The sequence below is a fragment of the Lates calcarifer genome, linkage group LG7_2, assembly GCF_001640805.2.
Source record: "Lates calcarifer isolate ASB-BC8 linkage group LG7_2, TLL_Latcal_v3, whole genome shotgun sequence".
Taxonomy (NCBI): Eukaryota; Metazoa; Chordata; class Actinopteri; family Centropomidae; genus Lates; species Lates calcarifer.
In genome coordinates, this window is record NC_066854.1 from 5,925,553 (window position 1) to 5,953,182 (window position 27,630).

At 40.9% G+C, this 27,630-nt stretch overlaps 1 protein-coding gene across 2 annotated transcripts; it reads right to left on the reverse strand.

Moving 5' to 3' along the window:
* Positions 1-574: 574 nt before the first annotated feature.
* Positions 575-26,494, reverse strand: LOC108892829 (DNA-binding protein SATB2). 2 transcript variants are annotated; one of them, XM_018690565.2, is made up of 12 exons: positions 26,301-26,494; positions 17,465-17,704; positions 16,035-16,223; positions 12,268-12,394; positions 11,772-11,895; positions 10,021-10,123; positions 8,269-8,319; positions 7,471-8,003; positions 7,139-7,351; positions 6,487-6,639; positions 3,898-4,089; positions 575-2,718 (listed from the first exon to the last, which is right to left on the reverse strand). In XM_018690565.2, exons 2-12 carry the CDS (start codon positions 17,658-17,660, stop codon positions 2,080-2,082), a joined length of 2,520 nt encoding a protein of 839 aa, XP_018546081.1. In that variant the 5' UTR covers positions 17,661-17,704; positions 26,301-26,494; the 3' UTR covers positions 575-2,079. The 2 variants fall into 2 exon arrangements, with proteins under 2 accessions (XP_018546081.1, XP_018546080.1); XM_018690564.2 differs by lacking the exon at positions 26,301-26,494 and adding an exon at positions 24,563-24,671.
* Positions 26,495-27,630: the final 1,136 nt, after the last annotated feature.

A 27,630-nucleotide genomic window follows, 5' to 3' on the forward strand; every position in this document is an offset into this window, starting at 1 on the left:
TTAGCAGCAGATACCATCATATAGTGTATAATGGACATGAGGAGGCTTCACATTTAAGCTCAGTAGTGACAGCTCTTTGCAGGATTTTCCCAACAAGAACGAGCCTCTAACAGTCATTTCTTCACACACACTGAGCTCAGGAGTTACATTATGTTTCATATAGGGGACTTAAAAAGAAGAAGTCCGGCCCACACCCTTCTAATTGTACTGTACACCTGTATTTACATTTTACAGCAGCTGTTTTTATATTCATTTGTCTGTGGTTCGCTTGGTAAAGACTGTGCACTTTGCATTTTCTTTATAGTGTTAGTGGTGAGAGTTTAGGTATGTGAGGGCGAAGGATCGCGAGTGGAATTACAGCTGTTTTGTTGCCTGCTTTCAGCTTTTCTCTTATATCTGCACGGTCATGATCTGGCATGACAACTGACAGTGACAAATACAACAGGAAAACCCTTGAAAATGTGCGGCTCCATAGGTAGATCACTTCCTATGGAGGCAGGGTGCAGCTGGAGACACACTGTTAGCTTCACACTGGCACTGGATTTTCAAAAGGCAAAACTTTCCACACACAGAATACTTTGGAAAAGTTTTATCAGATTTTCATGTCCCGTCCACAACAGAATCAAACAAACAATGGTTAAACATCAAAGTGGAACGAATTGGAAATGTTGTGCGCTCCGTCCAGGACAGAGGTGATTGTCAAACTCAAACAGACTATAAATGTAAATCATCTGTTTTCATACCCTGTTCCTTTGTGGCACAAAATACACATGACAGTGTAAAGTGACAGTGGTTGCATCCCACACATGATGACAGATTCACTTTTGCAGGTGGATCGTCAACATTTACATCATAATGTACATGAATGTCCTCTAGAAAACTGTCGAGTCTGTTTTAGAAATAGCAAATAAAAGGATCATGATTTCAAAACTGAACATGTGTAACACTGAGATCAAACTTCTTTAGACTTGCTCGTCATCTTTTTTGTCACATTTACAAAGACATCTGTTGAAGAAAGTCATAGCAAAACTAATTACAACAATAATACTTTGATTGTAGTAAATATAAAGTTAGTAATAAATATTGATGTGGGGGGTATTTATTGTCAGTAAAGGCTTTAGTGTCACATACAGCTCAGTCAATGTAGGGACCTCTTAAAGCATCATGGGAAGGACACTCAGACAATAAATTATATATATATATAAAAAACAAGTAGAATAGAAAGTTGGCTTCATTTTGGAAGGATGATTTAGTGCTATTGTCCTGCATGTCTCCATTTCCCAAAGGTGAATGCCCTTCACATGAGGTACAGTGTCAGTAAGTTTATCCTTGGCTCCATTTTAATGACATCTCAGCCCAACAAGACAAGACAGATATGAACCAAGTGTCTCCACCTCTGACCTGATGGAAGTTCCTCTATGTGTCTTTATGTTTGTTTCTAATATCTGTCCAGAACAATTCTTTCTGTGTGGTTTTACACAACAGCTTTAGTGGGTTGGAAACAAATGATCGAATCCATTCCTGCAGCATAATCCACTGCACTGTCTGTACGGAAAATGAATACCTTTAAGTCAAAATCCTGTAAGGTTAATACACAGCCTCCCTGTATGATGATAACTGCAAAGAAGGCTGTGTATTTAAATGAAGTGGATTGTGCTGCAGCACTTGGTTTATGTATGGAGTATCACTTTAAAACAAAGGCTAAATCAACTCAAAGATTTTAGTCTTAATGTGTAATCTGTGTTTCAGTGGAATGTGGTGAAGAGCTAATGTCATTTGATACTTTTTCTATCCTCACCAGAAGCTGGGTGTTGACAGCATCAAAATAAAAATACTGGTAGTGTCTGAAGGCAGCGGTGCCTTCAGGTCCCTTTTTCAGTCAAACCTTACATCAACATTTTCCCACAGTTCCTCAGATGTTAACGAGCTCTGATCATCAACTCTGGCAAAGGTGATGGTGATGATAATAGTGATGAAAATGTGTGTGTTTATTCACAGGTTATCTGTGTGTGGTCTTCACAGTTAGATGGTGTCCTCTGTTTCCATCTAATGTTCCTCTCAGGTCTGGTCTCTGTGCTGTTATCTCTGCTGCTCTGCAGAGTGGGGGCTGTCCAGGCTGCTGTAGGGGGACAGGGAGGAAGTTGCTGGCCCCGAGGCTTTCCCATCGTCCCCTCCGTCTTCCTTCTCCACCTCCATTTCCACCTCTCTTTCCTCTCCTTTGTCTCCTCTCTCTGTTCTGAACTCCTCCACCGATCCTCTCCCGTCCTCACTTGACTCCTCGGATGCAGAGAAGCCCTCCTCCCCTCGGCTCTCCACCGCTCCGATTCCCCCCTCGCTGGGACTGGAGCTCTCCCTGTCGTCCTCCTCGGGGACAGATTCTCTGGCCTGGCTGTGGTGCTTGACGTTGTAGCGCTGGTTCTGGAAGAACTTGACGATGGTGTGTTTGGGCAGGTCTAACTGAGCCGACAGGGTGTGGATGGCCTCCTGGTCGGGGTAGAGGCCCACGTCGCCAATGAAGCTCTGCAGGATTCCCAGGGCCTCCAGGGAAATCCGCGTCCGCGAACGGGCTTTCTTCGGTCCTCCACTCCCGAGGCCGGGGCTCATCCCACACTGGGGCCCGTCCTCTGAGCTGTGCAGCACCGGCAGTGGGACGGGCTGTGGGTCCTCATGAATTGGAGATGGGGATGTCAGAGGTGGCAGGGGCTGTCTGTGGAGTGCCTGTTTAGAAAACAATGATTTAAATAACACATAGAAACATGTAATTTAAGTTAAGGACTTTAATTTACCACATTTCTGATTTTCCTTCCCATTGTCTCCACCCTGGTGTCTTTGTCCTCCGTGAAATAAACAGAGAAGCTCCCCCAAAAGTCATTATTATCATGTCATTTGATTTTGTCTTCATTTTTTAAATAGTTGTTCAGAAATTATTAACAGTACATATATATATATATATATATATATATATATATATATATATATATATATATATATATATATATATATATATATTAAAAGTAGTTATACTACAGTTTTATTCAGCATCTCCATCATGGTCTTTGTGAACATGACTCGTGTTGTGTGATCACAATATAGACCTCAAACTCCTCATCACCACAGTAATAAGTGAACCACTCGGCTCCTCTTTCAGTGCCCCTTTGCACAGTCATTAAAAGGAAATGTAGTACAAGCGGAAGTGTGATTGACCAGCTTCCATCACCCGCCAACATGCACGCTAAACTCCCAAATTCATCACACAAACAACCGCACTACTAGAGCTTATTAAGAGGGTGGGGTGACCAGCACACCCAAACACAGGAATCCAACGCCATAAATCTGTGGTCCATCAAAATTAAAGGACCTAAATAAAGATAATGGCAATTCCTTTTTCTCTGCTTCAATAATTACAGGCTATGTTCTGAATAATATTGAGGTCAGGGCCAGACTGGAGAGCATTTTGGTTTTGAGGAGAGGGTGGGATGGAGGAGTGTTTAGCAGGAAATGTGTGGGCTGGTCATTTACCACTTCTATTTTCAATGACTTATGGGACGCAAACATGACAAAGAGGAGGGCCGCTGAGAGGAGCAGGTGGTGGGATCAGACAGACAGAGGGAGACAGAGGAAACTTTTCTAAACACCATGCTGGTTTTCACATTTTCTCACTCAGAAAAAACACTTTGATTTGCGTCTTTTGCTCACACATGGCTGCACTGTGGTTGAGAGTGGTATTTTTAAAAATTGGATTTTCACACACATTTTTTCCCCCCAGTAGTTTTAATCTTCAAAATAAACACAGATGGAATTCCCTGTTTTTTTTGCAAAAATAAAAACTAAGATAATATACCATGGTAGTGGTTTATTCTACGTACAGGACCACAAATCAGGGCTGCATGTTTGTACCTGCTGGTCTGAGATGTGGAGGACGGTGTGAAGCCTGTCGCTGTGCTGCTGCCTCGACTCCTCTTCGTAGACCTGGTCTCGGTCGGCCTGCGGTAACGCCAGGAACCTCCTGATAGTGCACAGGTTCTCCCACAGCGTGCGGTTATCAGGGCTCGGGCTCTCTTTCCACCTGAGCAGCTCACACAGCCAACCCTGGATCACACATGGAGGAGAGAAGGTTTGATGCACCAGGACGCAGCAAGACTGAAGGTCCACTTACAGTCCCCTTCAGAGCTGTTCTTGTTTCTCTTAGTTTTGGCCATATGTCACAGTGGTGATATGGGACGACCATATGGACCCTCAAATGTGAGACATAAATGTGATGACCTTCCTTTAAAATAGACTTGTGAACATCCCTGAACAGTGGCTCAGCAGAAAGGTCATTAACCAGGACCTCCCTGGATTTGTGTGGTAAAATCATTATTTCACATGACTGATTTTTTTGTTTTGCTGTTGCGTATGTATAAGGGAAGATGGTTTGCTCATGTTCAGTACAAACCCAAATTACAAACATATTGTCTCATGAAAAACAACAACAGCAGTGTAGAAGCTTTGGTGAAACAGAATTTAACCAAAAGTCAAAGATCTCTGTGTGCTCTGCGTTACATTCAAGTACATTACAATTATCTATAAAAACAGGTCAGTTTAATGATCTCCTTAAAGAGAAAAGGCTTTGATTGTTGTGTGATTTAGGAGAAACTGGAGACAAAGTCCACGTCATGTTTAGGTGCTCATTATGTGATGATTTACGGGCCACAGTTTTTTAGTAAAACACCCGTTTCTGATGAGTTCTCCTGAATAGATGATTATAACTTCAATTGTGAAAGAAACTTTTTTATAGCAGATTTTATGGGTCAGACGACCAAGTTCTTTGTTTGCAAATCCAATGTTACATTGAAGAAGTTATGACCTGTATTGTCTGAAAAATGTTTCACCGCCGCAGCAGTAGTTTTGGGGTCTTCTAAGTCCATGTGGGATTGGTGCTTGCAATGTGCATGACACAATAAATCACATAACTAACAATAAACCTGACCAGTTTGACAGAATTTAACTGAAAATAATGTTGACAAACTGCTTGAATCAGTTCAAAACTAAAGAAACTTGGTCCCTGAAGTGGTTGTTTTCAGCACTGCAGTAATTTTTGACTTATTTTTAAGAGTAAAAAATCCAGAGACTACAGTCGTCATTTCATCATCATCCTCAGGCAGTTTTTTTAGACATTTTCATCTCAACTGACTCTGTTAGGACAGAGAAACACAGTTGGCTCTGGTTGCATTTCTGTTTTACTCACGATGTTGTTGGGTCATGATTGTAGCCATTTGTTTTTGTGTCCTGTAAGCAGTGGATTTGAAAAGCTTAAACGTGACCGATGCGTGTGATTATTTATTTGTTCTGTGTATGTTTGGAGCAGACTCCCAGGCTGCGTGCGGTTGCAGTTTCCATCACTGCTCAGGCTTATGTCACTATTTCAGACAATATGTTCTTGTAAAATCAGCAAAGTGTTACTAGCTGCACTGAATGCTGTGATTCACATGCTCGTGTATTTACTGCAACACAGTTTCTGGTTTTATGGACATGGTCTCACTCCTTTTTAAATCTCTATGTTTGGTTTGAAGAATGGAGTTGACAAAGCTGAAACTCTGATCAGATTCTTGTTGGAGTCTCTGGCCAAGAACTGACGCTGAATCTTAAACTCATTTAAATCATTAAAGCTGACTGCTAAACACTCCTGTGTACGGCTAATTTTAAAATAAACAATACAATGGAACAGAGAGGAAGTTGTTCCCGAAGAGGAGGAAGAAAAAAACAGAAGGGAAACGTCTGAGGGGAGTAGTGAGTGTCTGAGTGTGTGTGAGTGTGTGTGTGTGTGTGAAGATTGGATTATATCTGCTAGGCTGACCCAGGATCTGCCACCAGCTGTTGTTTATGCGCAGCATTCAGCCTGGAAATTAATGGTAATAATGTGATCATCCCTCCGTCATCTTATCTGTCTTTTCCTCCTCCTTGCATCCTTCTGTTCCTCCCTTCATCCCTCGCTCAAATTCAGTCCATTTTATTTTATCATTTCAGCATCTCTCTCATACATTAATACACACTCTCTCTCCATCTCCCTCTGTCTGTGTTGGTAATAAAATAGTTGCATGAAGTTTGCATGAGGACATTTAAAAACTATCATCTTCCTGTCCCCCCTCTCCCTCCAGCACAGACCCGCTTTGATCTCGCCCTCAGTCACCCGCGTTGTTTATCTGAGGATGGAGACATGATGGTATGCCACAGCGGGTAATCAGATACTCTGCACGCCCACACACGCAGTCACACACCTCCCTGTTACACCCTCATCATCTCTTTCAAACATCAGAAACCCAGCCAGGAACTGTGTACATGGATTACAGGATGTTTATGTATGTGAACTTCTTAAAAACATTAAACATGTCAACAAGACCCTGTAAGAAATACATAAATAAATGAATAAAATGTAAAATGTAGTTTGTGTTTTTCTCAGGAGTGTATCTTTGAGTTTTTAAAAACTGTTGTTTTGTCAAAACTGACCTGACTTTTATTGGCGGCCACCTTGGCGAACAGCGCCTGGGAGACCTTCGCCCTCTTCATCTCCTGCTGGATCTCCTCGTAGATCCCAGACGTGATGTTCACCAGCGACTCCAGCTTCAGCGGCAGCTCTGCACCTGACACGCTGCACTTTGTCTGTGCAGGGCGGGAAACAGAAACTGAGATGAAACTCAGAAACTGTGGTGCTGAGTCTCAATGAGGCGGTTATATCAGAAATAAAGTGGAAAACATTGTATTTATTCCACATTCACTGTTTATTCATCACAATTTCACTAATGTCTGATTTATATTTAGGAGGGGGTTTAGTGATCTTTGCTATGATGTATTATTTATCTACTTTGTGACAATATTTATTCATTATTTACATACATTGTAAAAATGAACTGAAACATTAATACAAACAATAACAGAACAGAAAATGTGATGAAAAAAGTGTAATATCATGACTGTGTAAATGCATCATGTGTTATTTTTAAAGCCAGTGTAAAGGACTGTTAAGTAGTTAGTGCAGGGTGGATAGTTTGTAATATTCTAAAACCAAATCAAGATTGACATTCATTTCATACTGCATGAAAATAAATGTGGACAGAGACAGACTCTGTGTGTCAGTGCAGTGCTGTGAGAGTGTGTGTACCTGTATGTGTCTGTGTGAGTTGGTGTTGGAGATGTGGTTGGTGGAGTGGTTGTGGTTGCTGTTGGTGCTCCTCTCTCTCTCCTCCTGGTAGATGCGGTCTCGCTCGCCCTCGGGCAGGTTGAGGAAGTTCTGCATGGCCTTCAGATTGACCAGCAGCGACTGGGAGGCCGAGCGAGGATCCTCCTCCTTACGAAGGATCTCTGACAGCAAACCCTGCAGCACACACACACAGAGTTACTCACATACACAAAAAATCACATTGTTATGTTTTGAGGAATGAAGTTCATTACATCATCTCTGGTAAACAGTGAGATCATTTGAGTTCAGTTTACCTGTGTGCGGTTAAAAGCCACGCGAGCAAACACTGCCTGGGAAACGCTGGCCCTCTTCAGCTCGTTCCTGACCTGCTGGTAAATGTCGGAGGACACTTCGGCCCCCGAGCAGTTGAGGCCGGGCTCGGCCACGGCGCCGGAGCCCTTGCAGGTCCTGGAGATGGGCGGGTGGTTGAGGAACTGCTGGTTGACTCCCTGCGGGTGCTGATGGGCGAGCAGGCGGCTGACGGCCAGCTGCTGGTTGATGAGGTGGGCCATGGCGAGCTGCTGGCGGACAAGCTGAGGGGAGAGCTGGGGGGAGAGGAGACCGCTGTGGCCCAGGAGCGGCGGGGCCTGGGGACGCAGAGGAGGGCTGGGGTGGTGCTGGCCGGCGGGGTGGGGCAGACAGTGAGGCTGGGTGGCGGTCTGGGCGTCCCCGAGGCCGCTCTTGATGGGAAGAGCTCCGGGGCCGCTGACGGTGCCCAAATGGGTCGGGGAGGGTAAGAGGGAGGGAGGACGCTGGCTGATGACGTTCAGGTCCAAATCTCTCTCCACTGTATCAACACACACACAGTTTTATGTTACTATACTTTAAAGGACCCTTCACTGTCACACATTGAACAATGACTCCCTGCTGCTCTTAGCTGTGTTAGATGGTAGCAGTCTTCAAAAAGTCACATTTGTTTGAATGGAAAAGTGATCACTTCCCAACATCAGCGCCCACAACGACCAGTTTCTTTTCCACTCATTTGCTTAACCCGGCAGCATGGCCACACATAAATCACTAGATAGTCACTAAAAAAAAAACAATAAGCGTACCTTTTATATCTGATTTGTCCTGCGCTGACCACATCTTCTCAATGTATTCACCTGGGGGGAAAATATCAGAGCAGTAAGTCTGTTAGTTAATCCTTCAATCACTGCATGCACGCATTATCTGCCATCTCCGGAAAGGATTCTTTGGTTCTGCATAGGATCATTATAAACCAGTTAGTCTCTCATTTGTAAGAGAAAGACACAACAGGTCAGATGATTAAGATTTCCTTCCATCTGATAAAAAACATTCATAACATTGTGAGCATAAACATATATTCGGTCATATCAGGACTTTCACATCATTTAGAGTCTGTAAAAGTAAAAATCTGCATCACAGTGAGTCTGTGTCGATGAAGCTGTGTCTGTATTTAAGAAGGTTTTGACGGCAGCAGTGATCACGTGTGGACTTTCAGTAGAAGGAAATCTCCTTCACTTACACATTTGCTTTTATTCTTTCCAGCGTGACAGGTCGGTTCAAGAGTAGATCTCATCACCACAAAGTCTATTTTCATTTACTGGCTCCAAGTTCTCCTGATAAGATTATCAAATAAATGAAGAATGTTTCCTCTTTATCACTGCGTTGAACTCGAGTCTTTTCTGTTCTCCTGGATTTTAACAGCCTCTCTGCTCTTCTCCACATAAATCTGCTTCTTATTACGCTTCTACTGGGTTTGGTTGAGAGTCACATTTTCGGTTATTAAGGGAATAAAAGTTGGAGTGAGGTTTGGCAGGGCTTCAGGTTTTTACCTTCCCTGAGTGTGTGTGTGTGTGTGTGTGTGTGGAGAATAAGTGTAAGAGGAGCTCTTATTTCTGGGTTTTGGTGCGGTGTGCGTGTTGGGGGTGGCTGCTGCTGCTGTTTTCCATTAGGAGTTAAGAGCATTTAGTTTTGTCATGTGTATTAAGGGTGACATTAATGTGAACCATGTGTGACAGTTCCTTCCTACCGAGCGCTGTCACTGACAGACGTCTCATGCTGCAGATTAGACACATACAGGCTGACACATGCTCTTACACATACAGGGGGTGGACAGAAGAATGGAAAAACTTCATTAAAAAAGGATCACATTCAAAGAAACCAAATCACAAAAACAAAGGCAGCGGTGCAGGTGAGTCATATTGAGCCGAGATGTGATTAGCACTGACTGTCAGTTTTAAAAGAGCTGTGACAGTCTCCACCTTTGTGAGTTTTCAAAGCAGTGTGAGGCAAATAAAGTATAAACAGCTGAGCAGCTGATGGTTCAAGTGCAGGAGAGTTGGTCACAGACACTGTAAAGTTTTTAACAAGGCAGGAGAAGGACGCTCAGACTGGGGAGTTACTGAGCACTATAAACCTAGACTGAAGAAATAACCACTGAGGTGCGTTCACATGCACACGAGGAGTCGGATTACTGTGAAAAATCATGTTTACATGCTGCGAGACACAACAGGAGAGCACATCCATGTGTGCATGTGTCTGGATTTTACAATACAGATTTCTGTTCAGCTGTGCTCACTGATTTATTTCGCACCAGAATGAAAGAATTATGCCAGAAAGATCAACATAAGCCTGACTTGTTGCTGCCGAGCATCTACACTGTTTGACTAGTAGTTTTTGATACAAAGAGAAAGAATTACTGATTCAGTTTGTGTCAGAAAGTTAACAAAGCTGCCTCATCGAAGCAAAAATACACTGGTTCTGGGAATATGTTCCCTTCAGGTGAATTCAAATGGTAACACAGCTCTGAATATGGATGAGAGAGAGGTGTTAAGAGTTACCTTTGATGCGTTTGTACCTCTTATACCAGCGTCCAAACTCTTGGCATTTTGAGGTGGAAACATTGGCGTAGTAGGAACTGTTGACTATCGCTGAGATCATGCTCTGACAGAGAGAGACAGAAAATTCAAAATTCAGTCACCTGGACAGAAGAGATCGAGATATTGCAGATGTTAAGTTTCACATTTAATTATTCTGGAGGATATTTTGAGGAAAACCGTTGAGGAAAAAGTCATCCAACACAAGTAAGTTGATAAAACCCCGAGGTCTGCTGCAGTCTTGGGAGGGGCCGTGCCTTGAGACTGGGTGATGAGATTTTGTTAGAGAAAATGAGAAATCTCAGCAGTTGACCAACTCACTGCTGATTCATTAAAACTCACTTCAGCCCCACTCCCTCTCTCAACATGCACTTTGGTCAGTTCTTCAGAGCAAGAGATGCACAAACTGAAAGCTCTACATGGGAAACGCTGAGGATTAAAACTCACATGAGTCAGGCTGCAAACACACACCACCCACACGCTTCCCCTAATCACTAATTACATCATGACTAAGTCCTGTGTATAAATCACAAGTCGAAATGACACACTCTCGGATCTAATGACTGCAGGGTGTGTGTGAGCAGGGATAATTGAGGTGTGTGTATTTGCATCCTTTCCCATGGGATGGTATCAATACGTGTGTGTGTGTAAGTGCGCATGCATGTGTGTGTGTGTGTGTGTGTGTGTGTGTGTGTGTGTGTGTGTGTGTGTGTGTGTGTGTGTGTGTGTGTGTGTGTGTGTGTGAGCGAGACAGATTACATAGTGCACAGTGTGTGGTGAACTGATGATGAAACCACATGTGTTTATAGAAAATACTTAGCAGCATTTCAGCTATGTGTGTGTGTGTGTGTGTGTGTGTGTGTGTGTGTGTGTGTGTGTGTGCGTGTGTGAATACGTGACAGAATCACAGATCAGAATCAAACCCAGCTAACCATTTAGGAATTTAAAACCCTATCTCTCTTTGCTTGCTACTTGCACAAATGTAATAATGGAAAGGAGATAATCCATAATCTGTTAGTCAGGACACTGGGATGGAAGAAGGTCTGGAATAAACGATCAATTAGTTGACTGACACAAAATTTTGATAACCAATTAATAATTTCAGTCATTTTTGAACAATGCCTACAACAAAAAACATTTGCTGCTTGTAAAATACTGTATGATAGAAAACTGAATAACTTTAGGTTTATTATCAGGGGACAGATAAACTTTATATTTTTTCCATTTTTTCAATATTTCTTCTTTCTTTTCTATACATATATTTTTTGACATTTTCTAGACACAACATATAGTCAAATTAAAAAAAAAATCAGATCTAACTAGCATTTATTATTAGCTTTGGACAGACTGAGCAGCTATTTCATAAATGTAAACAGCCGTTTATTGAATTTAATAGTGAAAATAACTGGGAGAGGTGCTCTTTTGTGGGACAGGAAGCCAAAATGAGGCCCCAGAATATACCAGGCATTTTAGATTTTTGTGGTGGCACTGTTGTTGAGCAATTTGTTATGCAGCTTAAAATTTCAAGCAATGGCTTTTAGCCCCCTCTTCCTTCCTTATTACTCCTGGTACTTTCCAAACAAACTTGAAACTCTGTGGTGCAGTGCTCCTCCTGGACAAGACCCTGTCAGACACCCCGGGTGTTTACAGTGGGTGTATGAATCGGAGGCAGTGTGTAGCTGCTGTGCTGTGCCGTAGTGCTGTTGAGCAGTTACCTGGGAGAGAGGGCACTCCTTGGCCAGAGCGCTCTGGTTGGTCTCTCTGAGCAGCTCTTTGAGGGCGTTCCTCACTGTGGCGTGGGTCCACTGCTCTGACGGCAGCTCCTCCAGCCGGGCAAAGCTGCATAACGAAAGGCTTCATTATAATACACTACACTGAATCAATTTTGACTGAGACTGATACAACAGTTAGCTGATTTAAATGGTCACCCTTGCTGGGGATAGCTGGTTAGCAAGCTAAGTTCAGACATAAAACTTACAAATAGCTCCTTTACACAACCATGAAGTGATTTTCTCTGAAGCTTCTTTGTTGCTTTCTTGGTTAGTTACCTCTCATTCAAAAGTCTTTTGTTCATCTTTTTGTCTCTTTTATCTGCCAGTAATAATCACATGTGCTAAATTGAATCTGCTGTATTATTTCAGAAGTTACATCACTTTAATCCAGCCATTGTGATAGATGGGTTGGTTAATTCTGCACACACACAAGGCTGACCTGTGCAGCAGGATCCTCAGTGTAACCATGTGGTAAACATCCAGCAGCATGTCAGCCACTGTTGCCTCTGGTGCGTCTGTTAGGTAGTGGATGGGCATTGGCTTCCAGCGGCCAACTTTAATGATGCCTGGAGAACAACAAACACACACACACACAGTTAAAGCATGTGCTAATTGTCTGTTAAAAGTCTACATTTGCTTCTATTGCCTGTTAGAGATGTAGTATTCATTACCTCTCAGTGTGAACCTAACCTGCTGTGTCTGTTTTGACCTGTCTGTTAAACTCTCTGGTCTTGGAGCATCATCCCGGGTTGAACATTCCCCTGGCCTCACTACGACCGTGACTGGAAGTGCAAATCTAAACAGGCCTAATCGCATTAGGATCTGCTAAATCAAACACAGACTCTGCCTGGCCTTGGCCTGCCAGCCTCAATCGTATGTGTGTGTGTGTCTTCATTGCATGAGGATGGTGGTGATAGGGGCAAAAGAACAAAGGCTGTTCTCTTTGGACTCCACAGCTGATTAATCAGAGGAGAAATGTAAAATCAGCTCAACATTAAAGACCAGCGCAGGCTGTGAATGAGAGCGGCAGTTTGATGTTGATGCCCTGAATAAACACTGTGAGGTCATTGTTCTGTCTGACAGCAGCATATTTCTTCTCATAACTGGCAATTATTATGTGTCCTACAGCTGCCTTTGCTTTGGAGATGATTGGTTAAATCTTAATGTGTCATCAACTGGTTACTGATACAAATTTTCAGTCACTTTTCATTATTTGAAACTCTTCCTGGCCTGATATAAATTAAATACTCATCAAATCACACTAAAGTGTAGAGCCCAAATGATACATCAAAATGGCTGCTGTTTGATTTTAGTTCATCACAAATATCAGTATCTGTTTTCATGGCTGCTAATGAGAAACAAAAAATTGCAGTGTCTCCATAACACTGCAGAGTAAAGTTTCCTGCTTGCTACATATCTCACTGACATTTTTTAAATGAAAATATTTAAGTCTTTATCAAATATGTTCATGTTTTTATATAAAAACATCAAATATCTGCTGATTCAGTGTCAGACATTGTCTTTAGCTCTAAAATATCAGTGTCTAAAATCCATTATCAGGTGGATTCTCATACAGCTTTTATTTCATCATATTTACAGAGTCATACTGTACATATCAACATCTATTCATGAATGAATGTTCTTGAAAATATTAACAGTCAAATAGTAATCTAGTACAGATCTTTCCAGATGTTTCACACATTCAAATAAGGCTGGTGTTGTGCTCACTGACGGCTGCTTCCCAGGCTTATCAGAGCTTTGTAGCTGAGTTTAGACTGTGGATATGTACATATTTCCCAGCACCAGAAAAACTGTCAAAGAAGACGTGCTGTGAAAATGGCACCAAACATGGATAAGACTGTCACAGCTCTGTGGGTTGTTGTAAATTAACTTGCAGAAACTCTTAAATTGACATATTTCTTCGACTGTCATGAAAAACATTAACTGCTCAAAGAAACCACCAAGTTTTAAAAGCTTAAAGCTTCTGTTTTGACTCAAAATGATGTTGGCAAAATGGACCAGTCATTACTGATTGGTGCAGGCAGAATTATCCCCTGTTTCAAACACAAATTGACAGTGCTGTACTTTGGAGCAACCTACCTGAGTCAGAGTCACAGACATGAGCATGTAATGACTGAAACTATTGATAAATCTCAGCTGTGAACTGTGCCAGGTTTTTTAGTGATTGCTGGGAGACATCTGGGGGATTCAGAGGTGCTGTTAACTGAAGGAATGTAAAGGGAGTGTATTTAAAAATGTTTCTTAAAATAAGATTTGGATTGTTTCCACTAGTGGTTTTCAAGCCTTAAAATACAGTTCACACAGAAAAATAATGGTTCCTAAATGGTTCTTCAAAAGGCTCACTGATTCTTCAAAATCCTATTGTCAAAGTAGATGTCAAGTCATTTGCTATTGAGCCAAACAAATATAAATCCAGGTGTTTGGGGGCGGTTGACAGTGTTATGACAACGACCAGCATCCTACTGTTGAAGCTGCACCTACTTTTGCTAAAGTTCTCTCAGGGTTCTTCTATGGCATCAATCTGAGGAACCATTTTTATTTTTCTGTGTGTGAATCAACATTTTTAAGTGGGTAATCAGTGAATGTTCCACAAAACTTGGCCTTAAATTTAGTTTCATTTTTTTGCTCAGCAATTCACCTTAGGTCCATGTTAACCCCAGAGTAAAAACCATATACTCCAAATAAGAAATAGCTTCTTTTTAATTAACCATAATGTGCAAGTTAATTAAAGAAAAAGCCCCTGTGCCAGTTAAGAGCTTAAAAATACTCGTCCAGCCAAAGTTATGCAAGATGCAATTCAATCGCAGAAGAAAATAGCAGAGACTGTATAATTTTGGTTGTGACCACACTGGGGGAAAAAATGCATGACTCCAGCCAAAAATTATTTATTTGAAAAGAAAAGGCTTATTTCTCAGAACAAAACCTAGCTATTTGGGAGAGGCGAGGGGGGTCGCAGGGCGTCGGCCACTTGGTTACAGTGCCCTGTGTTTATGGGGACACACCAGGAATGTCAAACTGCCCTACTCTCTCCCTCTCCCTCCCTCCCTGTGTGTGTGTGTGTGAGAGAGGGCTGTTGTTTCATGGTTGACTGGATGTTGTCTGCCGTCTTGTTTTGATCTCAAACCAATGAGAAAGAAGTTTTGGTGCTGGCCTGAGATGCACAGATACAAACTTTTGGTTTAACCTTCATGCTGCCAGGTGGGTGGACTGAATCAGCAGATAAGTGTTGGAGAAAGCAGACGGATTTATCTTCAAAATACCGTCTTGGTAAATACCTTTCCTGTGATTGCCTAAACTTTTTGGTACTCATTGCACCCATGTAGCAAACCCCACCCATCTGGAAACCAGTTATGCTCTATTCAGCTGCTGCTGGAAATAATTAATTACTCATGAATTACCAAACAGAGTGGTAAGAAAGACTGAAACATGAGATGTTTCCCATTAGCATGTAATAATGGAAAAGTTAAGAAACCTACGTTTCCCAGATGTGATGTAAAGAGGCTGATGAATCTTTGTCAACAAATGAGGGTCATCAATATTTTTAATTTTCGTTAATTTGAAGTTGTCAATAAATAAATAATGACTTGAAGAAAAACAGGGATGTGACATCACTGAAGCTCAGATTTGGGTTGACTGCTCACCCTCATCTTGGTGCCAGGAAATTCAAATTTTGCAAATATAGGAAGCCTGGGTGGAGCTGAGCAGGAAGCTGAAACCACCCTGAGTGTCAATCAAGAAAACACAGCTCTCTTTAAGCCATAATATCCTCAAAACACAGCAATGATTCTCAAAAGTTGTCACCAAGATAGACTAAAACTTGTATATTTAGATCATCAGAGCATCATTTATCCTTGAGAAAAGTTACTGAGTCTTTTCACTCAGTGGTAGTGCAGTACATTCTCTGATAGCATGGTAAAATCCAAATAAAAAACAGCATCATGTCAGAACTGAGGAGTACTGTTTGCCTTAGATGAGCCCTTCAGTCATGTGGGGTGTGTTAATCATACACACAGCTCCAGTCATTCACAGTCTAATTGATGTGATAGAGACTGGTGAAGTTTTGGGAGCGTCCATTTAGAATTTTAGATCAGATTAATCTGTGTGATGAACTTGTCACATGCAACTTGAAATGCTATGAATATATGGACTTGAACATGCATCTGTGCACCCCCACACATTACTTACCACGTGCCTGTACGGCCGAGCTGTGCGAGTACCCGAGAGCGACCAGCGCCGTCTCCACCAGCTGCGTGAAGAGGACGTCCTTACGAACCAACACAAACTCAGCGTGGCGGTCACCGTGTCCCTCGTAGTCACCGCCAGCCACGCCCACGTCCGCATGCTCGACCACACAGTAGACCGGGATCATCAAACCTGGAAGAGGACACACACTGAGATTTATAGAGAGTTACAGGAAAAGCCATGAAGACTTTAATAGTTTTTCAAGATTTTTTCAGATAAATTTCATTTTTTCAGCTTTACACAAATATGACACAGAGGAAGCTTCTTGAAGCTTCTTTTTAGTCATCCATGTTTCAGCGTTGTGAACAGGACCTGTGGTTTCCTACAGAAACCGAGCCGAACAATGACACTTTTCAATTCCCCTCAGTGACGCAGTGTTGCTGCAGTATAGATGCTTGGTGGTCTCAGTAGAAGACTCTGGTTAAACTGGGCAGCTGCCAGTGTGAATGTAAGTCAGTGTGAGATTTGCACAACTGTATTTGTGTTTGCACCACATATTAAAACCCACAAGGAATAAGAGTTGTATCCAGAACCGCTCTTAAAGAGCTGCTGGATATAATAATATCTATATCATCTACCACTCAGGAGCGATGCCATAACTGGTCCCTCAACAAGACGTTGGTCTAGACTTGTTATTGGGCAAGTACAGAGAGCTCCTCCAAGCCTGGAACCATTCACACCCATCCAGTCCACTGCTGTGTCCCACAGGAACTGCTAATTAACAAGCTATCAATCCTCCTCCTGACAAGGCAGCGACAGATCAGCCGGAGCCAAACCACAGCAGCATCAGGCACGCTATCAGCCAATAACCCAACCACTCGGTGGAAGGGTGGAGGGAGGCAACACAGCAGAAAGTCTGTGTGTGGGTGTGTGTGTATACTGTTACAATGTTTGTGTGATGATGCATGATGATGTTTTCAACTGCATGAGAGAATAATGGGCATCTGTGCATGAGTGTTTCCTGTGTTAGGTATTTTAGAGTGTGTGTGCCATAGCGACGCAGATTGTGTGTTACCTGTGTGTGTGGCCATGTGTGTGAGTGTGTGACCACCTCAACCACAGACAGTAGGCACCATCCTCATCCACTTGTCGCTGGTAGACTTTAATATAATGCTAACACTTTAGCATTGATAAACTGAGTGACAGAGGTCTTTAAAGTAAGAAAGGAGTAGCAGCATTGTGTCAGAATGGACAGACATCTGAACATTTCCAACATCTAACTGAATCCAGGCCATGAAGCATTCAGGTTCACCTTTCCCACTCAACTCTAGACACATGAAAGTACAGAACCTGAATGGAGTGGTATATTTTAGCTCTTGTTTTATTTGTATGTGCCTTTGTAACTCAGTGGCACATGTGTCTTAACGCCTTACCTCCCAGTGGTCTCAGCGGTGTGCCGTTCTGTCGGCTTCGGTGGTTTGCCGGGCTGCCGTTGACCTCCAGGCGGCTCAGTTTGCCCGGCGGGAGGCCACTGGAGGCAGGGCTGTCCCCTCTCTCGTCCGGGCTGTCATGGTCCTGAAGGCCAGGGTTCTCTGTTCCCCCTCCTCCTGCACCTCCACGCTGCTCCATCCCGGGGAAAACTTCAGGAGGAGCACCCAGCACAGTGTGTGAAGCTGGGAGGGAACAAAGGAAGTTGTTTTAGTACGATCTGGTCACGTTCAAGTGCAAAACTGACACTAAATTTTGTGGATTTAAGTCACAAAATTTAGGTTTTTGATGTGAAATCCTAATATGAGAAGGAATGGAATTGTTTGTATAGTTTGTTAATCACTGAACAGATAGTAAAATGTGTATTTTACCATTTTTATTTAAGGTTTGAGTTACAGAGCGGCAAAAATGATGAGTATGTTGTTACTATCTCGGTAAATCTCTCCCGTTGGAAAACTCAGAACTGACAAAATAAAACAAACAAGCTGAAACAGTCCTCCTACGGTTTATCTACATACTGAAGATCAAGCATCTTTCATACTTTGTTGACAGTGTCGAGCCATTACAGACTGTTCCATCAACAACTGCTGCTTTTTTTAAATTCCCTCCCCAACCAACATGGCTAACACATTTCTTTGTTATGTTCATACAAGAGAGGCAGGGACGACCACAACAGACAGACAGATGGAGTCATCTGGGACGAATAACAGGTCGACAAGTGGCGATCGCTCACAGACTAAATACAGACAAGTTTATTATCCTTTGTTTAGACACAGAGAAGTACACAACACTTTATAATGACAGACGAGTATGGAACACTGACAATTACTCTACTCTGGATTCTACTTGATGTGAATCAGCTGCATGCTGTTCCACCATCACCACTGTTATATGACCATTTATGCTAATGAGCTCAGTATTTGTGCTAATTACAGCAATTTGCTCAATCTTAAATATTTCTGTGTCATCATACTGGTCTTCTTTGTGATACGGGTCATATTAGAATCAACAATGTATTTGAAACATGAGGATTTTATGCAAAGAAAAATCTGTTTTTCTTTCATTAATATGCTAACATATGCAGCAAGATGCATCAGGATACACAGCAATCTAATAATCTAATTTACATGGAGAACCTGTGGTGTAAGGTTGGTGTTCCTGTCAACTGATCTATATGAGTACACAACCTTGAAGTACAATGAATATGATTTAAGCCTTGACTTTGTATTTCTCGCTGTATGCAGTGACATAGCAGGATATGAGACAATATGTAGGGATATGAAGGACAGGAAAGTGCATCATGATCTTCAAAACATGACTGAACAAACCAGGAGAGGACACAGAACATCACAAGACATGACAGTACACGACCCAACAAGTTACAATAGTACGTGGAATTTCATAACACTGTGTGACGTGACAGGACATGACGGGACACAACACAATACATGACAACAGGACCAGGACTACAGGACTGGAGTCCTATCATTCCTGTGAGGTTGCCAGCAGAGATGATAGGAAGTCATTTTCACAGGTTCTTGCATGTAACCTGCCATGGAAAAGCAAAATGTGTCATTCTTACATTTACATTAGAGTTTTTGTATGGATTAGCTTTAGATGTGGTGGATGCTGTACTGTCTTTATGCTAAGATAATGGCTGCTGATTGTAGTTTCAGTTTCAAAAAGGGGAGATTTGTAGTTTTTCTCTGCTGCCAGGGCTGGGTGTTTATGATGGTTGCTTGAGAAGAGCTTCAGCCATTACTGCGTTTGCAATACAAGAAGTTAGAATACGTTCTTAGAGCAGCTCTACTTCTGCAGGGCAGACTGGATGCTACAGTGAATTGCCCACAGAAAGTAACAAGACAGGTTGGCTGGGCCAGAGCTAGCTGGTTAGCATGCTAATTTCAGTAGAAGGAAAGAAGTGACAGAACTTAAAGTGTAGTTAAAAATCAGAAAAGTGAGCACTGTTGAGTTAAATGTTTGCATCGCAGGTGTCTGTGTGGTTGATCTTCACACACAGAAACAAATAAAACATCATGTTTACAAGTATTTCCAAACTATTTCTTTGTGTTGTTGAACTGTCAGAGAACTCCAGTTTAAAATAACATTTGTTTTACATTCAGAAGTCAGCAAAGCCTCAAAATATGTACATCAACAGTATACACAAAATCTGCAGCATCAGGCATGGCTACATAAACTCTGCACTGTTACTCTGGAAAAGCTGTCTGCTCTCTCTGCTTTGTGTTTTTCCCTCACACTGTGTGGTTTCCACTGGTATGACTGTAAAGCCGGCAGCGACACATGAATCTGAACCCAAAAGCGACACATGATTATAATAAAGCACACATGCAAAATTAATTGCTGCCGATAAAAAATCCCGTCCAACACAAACAAGAAAAAAAAAAAAAAAATCTCACAGTATTGAGCATAACAAGGCCCTTCCCCACTTGAACACCCGTTTCAGTCTGTCTCTCTTTACTGCATGGAGCTGGCTTTATGCAACTGAAGCTGAATTTAAAAAACTGCAGTCCAGGCTTCATTGATACTGTGTAAAAGCACTCACTTACTTTCAGTACAGCTTTAATCAAAGTTTTCCAAGTTTTATATATTTTATCAGATATTTCCCGGCTGTCCCATGAAAGCTCATAGCTGCATGAGAAGACACATCAGTTTCATCTCTACATGAGATCAGGGTACGGTTAGCCTATAGCTTAGCACAAACACTGGAAGCAACCTGCTAGCCTAGCAGTGATACAAGCTGTCTAACCCTGTTGGACACAGTAGGTGTCTCAGTCTATGCCAAAGCATTGCTAACTTCCCATCTTCAGGACGTGTCAGAGTTTTCTAGAAAACAGTTTCTGCTACAGACATTTGTCCTGAGCATCATGTAGGAGTGTACCACATCTGAAAAGGTCACCAACACCTACAGCTGAGCTTCTCTAAAGGCTCTGTTATACTTAACTTAGTCCTTAATAATAAAGAAATGTTTGAAAAAACAAACATCAATACCTCATGTCATGTCGAGTCCATCATTACCAGGATTTAAATCAAAGTTTTGTGAATAGAATCCCATATTGTCAATCATTAAACCTTCACAAAACAAACTCTGTAACCATACAACCATCATGACAAGACTCTCACTCTCTACCTTTCATCACATGACGTGAACTCAGCACTAACACCTCCTCTGTAGCAGTCCTCCAGTGCAGCGACATGGACTCTGAGACCATGACGCCCCACACCTATTAGACCCATACCAGCAGCAGTTAATAGCATCATTGAGGGCCAGATATTTTCCACAAAACATTACACTGTTCAATTATGGGCAGAAAAAGTTCAGGACAAGTTAGATTTAGTGTGACTGCAGTGTTTTTGGGTGGTTTTGCTTGATGTCACATCTACTGTCACACTCAGACATAGTGGCTGTGGCCCATTTGTCCCACCTCATCTCCACCCAGGCCTCCTCCTCTATCACCAAATTAGGATTTACTGGCTCTTGTAATGGGCAAAGATGGTGGCAGGCAGGAAACGCAAACTCACAGCATGCATATTGAGTCTAATATTTTTCTACAGAACACTATTAAAGAGCAGTTTTACTTCTAAAAGACCACCATGTCAATGCTCCTGCTGATCGCTGTCCCTCTGGGTGCAGCAGCTGTCCATCCCACACTGTCTTTGCTAATTTCCCCATCAGTCTATTATCATAAAAGAGATTTAATCATTACTGAGCATTCTCCCGTCCATCAGAAACACAAATCCTCTGAAGCTCTTTCCTCTTCCTTGAGAAATCCGTTTCCCCTGGTGGAGGCTCAATTTCAGTCCAGGGAGGAAAATAACTAAATGCTTTATTTCCCTCAGTCATTTTATCAAATCAATCACACACCAAACAAGGACACGGGGCCAAAGAAACTACTCAGTTTTTATATTAATTTCAGCACTGGTTCTATCTTAGAGCACAAGCAGCTGATAAACAGGAATTTGAGGCACATCACCAGAAAAATCAAAGTGTATAATGATTAGATTTTGCATGTCTAAACATAAAGTGCTCATTCTCTTTCCTCCAATTTGTGTTCGGTCTGCTTCTAATAAACACATTTTTGGAATATTTGGGGCAATGGATTATAATCAGCCCCCTTCCCTCCTTCACATTTTCTCCTCTAACCAGAGCAATATTTAAGTCATTAATGAGGAGACATAAACTGTGGAGGGGGAAAAAAAAGATGGTTGTGGTGTTTGAAAGGAAGGCACAGAGTAATCTGTGCACAGACAGACAGTGGAAGACGAACGTACGTACAGAACAGGATTGCATTTAGCTTGGGTAGTTTGTGTTTTTCCCAGGGGTCATTTCCAGGGAGGACAGCGTCTGATCGATCACGGAGCAGTGAGGCCTCACACTCTGCTCCTGTGTCTCACAACTCCGTCTCTTTACTACAGCACATTAGACTTGAAATGAATCAGTGACTTTTGTTTAGGTTCACACTGGGTGACTAGTACAAGACAGGAGTTCCTGTGATACCGTAAAACAAAGCAGTCTGCAGTCATACATGAGAACATGGTGAGCCGTGTTGACTGCAGGTGTCAGTGGGTCAAAGACTACAGAGGATTCATTGATAGCCACATATTAAATACAATGCCTATTAAAGCTGTGAATATAAAAGGTGATAATTTCCATGCTGTTCATCTGATGAGGATGGAAACTCCCTCAAATTCAAGCTGAACTGATCAAATAATTTAAATTCAATGTGCTGGAATACAGAGCAAACACTAACACTATGTTTCCAGGTTTTACTCTGCAAAGTTATCCAATTAACTAACTCTGCTACTTCACGCAGGTCATGTGTCTCTTATTCTGAAGTTAAAAGTTTCATATCAGCTCAAAGTCTGCAACTTCACAATAAAAGTCTTTCCCTAGATGGCTGAGATGCTGCTACAGTGAGATATTAGTAATCTAAACAAGCTTTTTTATACATATTTCACACTGTTCCTTTGACTCTGTAAACATCTTGCTGCTCACTGTATGGTTATGTGTCCTGTCTTTAACTTGAATTGATTCATTGTTTTCACATTTATTCTCTGGCTTTAATCCCACTCTGACTTCACACTCTAATTCAGGCTTTAGCAACCGAAATGAAAAATTTAAAACAGAGAAGGTGAAAAAGCAGTAAGACCCTGCTTCACTTAGGCCTCAGTTTATCAAAAGTGTCTTTCACTCACTCACTCACTCACACACAAAACCACTTCAAGCAACACATTCAGGGAGACCACACACTCCCAGCACAGACTCCTGTTCACTTTACCAGCACACATGGAGGCCAAATGTACCGTCACACTCAGTAGCCTCCGACTGACAAATCACATAGAAACACATAGAGAACCTCTGCTGGCTGCACAATAGCAGATTAATTTAGACTGGGTCTAATTTAGGGGGTCTCTTTTAGTGTTTAAGAGTACTTTAACTGCATTTTAGAGGGTAACTATAATTAAGTTTACTGAATTCTCTAAGTAGGGATATTAAAGTGGAGACACCAGAGTGCCCTTGAAAGAGTTCATCTCAGATACAGTTACTGGTTCAGGAGAAATTCATGGTAGATTCAAGGGTTCAAGAGGTAAATGAAATCTGGGTCTGCAGCGTAAATGATGACCAGTATAAACACACATTACTGTTCACTGTTAAAGCTGCTCAACAAGCCTTAGTGAGCTCTTTCTACACAGTGAACTCCAGTTCATCACTTCAATTAGTAGCTCATTAACATCTGATCAGAGAAAAGGGAAAAATATCCCCCCACAATGCACAGAGACACAAAGAAATGTTGTTTACAAAACCAAACATGAGACTCCTACAGGCCAACATCTGCTCTCAGACAACTGAGATCATCTTGATTTTGGGGAATCATGCTCAGGCTGTCAGATCATGCAGGTACAGTAAATACAGTATATTAAACATCTGTATTCTCATGGCCACAAACCCTGGTCCATATACACAAAACACCACAATGTTCATATCACACACTGCAGCTCTGTTTTCTCAGTCACCACAAATTTCCATATAGGTCAGATAACAACACAGGTCATCATCACACCTGTTAAAGCTTCAGCTCTGATCTTTACTTTCTAATACTTCTGTTAAATTTAGGTTTTGCTTTCAGATACTTTAACATATGAAAACAGCAATGGGTCCACACCAGACATCATACCAGGACATATATGTCTCTGTCATGAGTGAGACAACAACTTCTTTCTCTTCATTAAATAAGATAACATTATGCAGTCCCTCAGAGTTCTAGGTAAAATGATTAGTTGCTCCCTTACAGTATGCTCAGGTTTAAACAGCCTCAGGGACTCCGCTTTATTTTGTCCTGAAAAATTAGTACTTTTGACAAAATCACAATTTTTTTTCTCATTCAGCAAGATAAGTATCAGACTGTGGGGCAGAGGAAAAGGTGAATGGGAAACTCCTGTGTTACTCTCAGAAGGAAAGACCTTTAATATCGTACAGCACCTTAAAAATGTGCAGTCTTTTCCATATTTCCTAATGAGATTACAGTACTGCTTTCTGCTTTTTTGCCTTCCTTGCAAGTCTATATTTTCATAATTTGCTTTTTTTAAAAAAAAAAAAAACAAAAAAACAAACCCATTAAATAAATATTTTCAAGTCACACATCAGACCTTGAGAATAGTATTAATATTCATAACACTTATCGACATTTAGGTCAATAATTTTTGTTAATTAATTTACTTGGCTACAACAGAGCAACATTATGCTAGCATTGGGTCATTCTGCCATTTTAGTTCAATAAAACATAATATTATTATGTCCTATCTTGTTCCTGAAACTCTTATTTCATTGTATGTTTGTAACCAGAGATGGAGCCCCTGTTTGGTGTGGCAAGAAAACGCGACGAATTTCACTCAAATACATCTAAAACCAATGTTTGTTCATGATTTATTTCTCTTTACCTACAAATGGGCTCATAATTAAAATACTGAGTACATTTTCAGGATATTCTGGTAAATTCGACCAATATGTGCAAGTCACTACTTACTTAATTGTCGTGAAGTCTCAACTTTTACAACTGTGTTGTCTTCGCTGTCAGCAGCAGCAGTTAATTGATATTAGTAGCTCTAAAAGCAGAGCCCTTTCACCTGACTTATCACAGCAGGGCAAACACAGGTGCAGATAATACAATTAGGCTAATAATGACTTCGTTTGATTCAGGTGTGCCAAATGAACCGCTATTGACAATGTATGCCAATGAGCACCGACAAAAAACGGCGGTGACAAAAACAGTCTCCTATTGTTAATGCTCAATGGCTCACTAAATCAAACGTAGCTCGGCTCATTATTAATTTTATTAGCTGCAGCTGTGTTTAACCAATGACACGTCTGTGAAAAGGGTCAGTTAAACAGTAGGTTATTAAAATGATTGATGCTTAAACAATGAATCATGTTGCTTTAAAGAAGGTAATATTAATTTGTGGGAATTTTGAACTGAGTTAGGCGTATAGAGCAAAGCCTATGAGCTAACACCTAGCTGTAGCATGATTCTACCAAACTCCATTCTTTTTTTGTCTACTTCTCTACATGTCAACGTATATATTCTTCCTGGGGATCGTGATAACAGTAGTTTCTGCTTGTTTGGTTTCCTAATATTTAATTGCAAAAGTCGTCTTACATAGTCTACCATTAGGGAGTGTTTTTTATGTTTTTAAGTCAATGTATAGCTTTGAAATATCTTTTAGACTACTACATAGTAGAAACCAAAGGAGTCCCAAAGGCAATGCCACTGACAAGTTATCTTAAAAGTCAAAAGCATACAATTATCAAAAACATGAATAATAATTGATTATCTGACCTTAATCAAACAGTCAGTTCCTCACTTTTCTTATTTTGTACATTCTAAATAGCAATACAATAAATGACTTATTTATTAAGTATTTTGCTCACATAGTCAGTAATTTTCCATTTTCCTCACATTTAATTTGAGTAATTATCCTTTCCAGTGACTGTATGTAGTTGTATGTGGTTGGCTAAATATCACAGCTAGAAAATATGATTTATTTCAAATTACTGGAGAACCCTTATGCCAATCCAAGGACTCTGTAAAGAGGATTTTACAGATTGTTTTCAAGTTTAAATTAAAGTTAAAAGAAATGTTTTATAGTTATTACGCTCAAGAAGAAAAATGAGCTTCACTTTAAAAGATAATTATTTTATTTTGAAAGTATCTCTATAGAAGCAAAACATCCACACCTGGTTTCTTTCTGAGCTGTCAAACCAAATTTAGTAAGGAATTTTTAACATGGATCTTACTATAGGATTTGATCAAATAAAAAAATTAAAAAACTAATTAAAAGCTTGCTTTAATTACCATATTTAGCTCTACGTAAATACTCCATTAAGTATAAGTATACCAGACATTAGATAACGCAACAGCATATCACGTATTTTCACAAAAACACAATTTTCCAGGTCACATCTTATAAAAAGCTTGGTTGCTTTAAATGACAGAAAAGTATGTTTTTGTGGTCATGGTTACATTTGATTATAGTTATGATGTAATAAGTCCAGTATATTTAGATCAACTGTGTCAGCGTGGTATTTACTTATATATGAATCAAACTGCCATAAAACTGCTGTAATCTCATCGTTAGGCATGTCTGGATATTCACATCATTTTGTCTTACATTTTAAATCTTTTATTTTAACATTTTATCACAGTTTACTAAGTTTTAATCCCACATACCTGAAGGAGAAGAACTTTTCAGTAAATGCCCACTCACTTTTTAAGAAGTCACTGTACTTGCCGGGGAATAAACTCCATCCATTGGTGAAAACGAGTGAATCCAGCCTGAGAGAGTATGAATTTTCCAGTGTTTTCCCTTTGTGAAAAAACAACAACAACAACAAACCAGACGAGGAGACCAGGCGAGGAGATATAAAGACAAGGAGTGATGAGGACAGACTGCTGCTGCCGCCTGAGTAAAGAGCAGTAAAATGACACATGTAGAGAGAGAGAGAGAGAGAGAGAGGGAGAGGGAGGGAGAGAGAGGGAGGGGGGAGACAGGGTTGGGGAGGGAAACCTCGGCTCAGAATGACACTCATAAAAAATAGTTACATTTATTCAAACAATAATCTTTAACTGAAGCTCTCAGGTAGAAATTAATGTTTCAAATCAATAAAATAGTAGTGGGGAAGCATTTGGGTTAAAAGAGCCTCCTCTTTATTTCTAGAAAGTGAAGTGAATAATGTGATCACAAATTTAGAAAAGGATAATTAATTTCACAGATGCTGTGATATCAGAGAACAGGAGGAGGAGAAGAGTGCGAGGTTAGAAAAAGGTGATTAATACATTTTATGATAACAGTGTCTCAGTTCTTGTACCTAAATAGAAATAGAAAGACATGATTAAAGATCTATATAAAGGTATACAGGGATCATAGGCTTTGCACTGAAGAGCTAAAGTATTATAATATCAGAATATGATTTCAAAAAAGGACATAATACAGAAGCTGACTGTCTGCCGCCTAGTGGTGAAAAAATAAATGAAACCCTCAAATTAAAGGATTGAACTGGACAAAAATATGTCTTGGGGAATTTTTTGCCCCGAGTTGAACATTCCAGGCAAAACCTTCCCTGTCATCGTCAGTCCTTCCTCCTTCACTACAAGAGGTAACCACGGTCTGAACTCTAGCATCATCACTCTTATCCACATATGATAAGTTACACCAGGGTGCACCACATGGGGAGAAGTGATGTCTGGGAGGGTTTTCCAAAAGTTTCAAGTTAAGTTTAACTGATCTGAGCTTAACTTGTTGCTCTATCAGGAGGATCAAAACAGAATTTGGTAAAATAACTTTTAAATGTTTTGTGCAGCTTAAATGAAGAGAGCTGCAGAAGGATTGGAAGTTGGATCATCTGATTTTAAAGCTTCAGCTTTGATTATACATATAAGTGAGTGTACATCTTAAAGTGATATGGTTAACTCAGCCTTCATCCCCACTGTTGAATTCACGCTTATTTATTGCTGGTTTGAAGAAATGTAAATGACAACTATGATAATACATATTATAATTAGATTTTTTTTCTAGACAATTAATAACAACATATTGA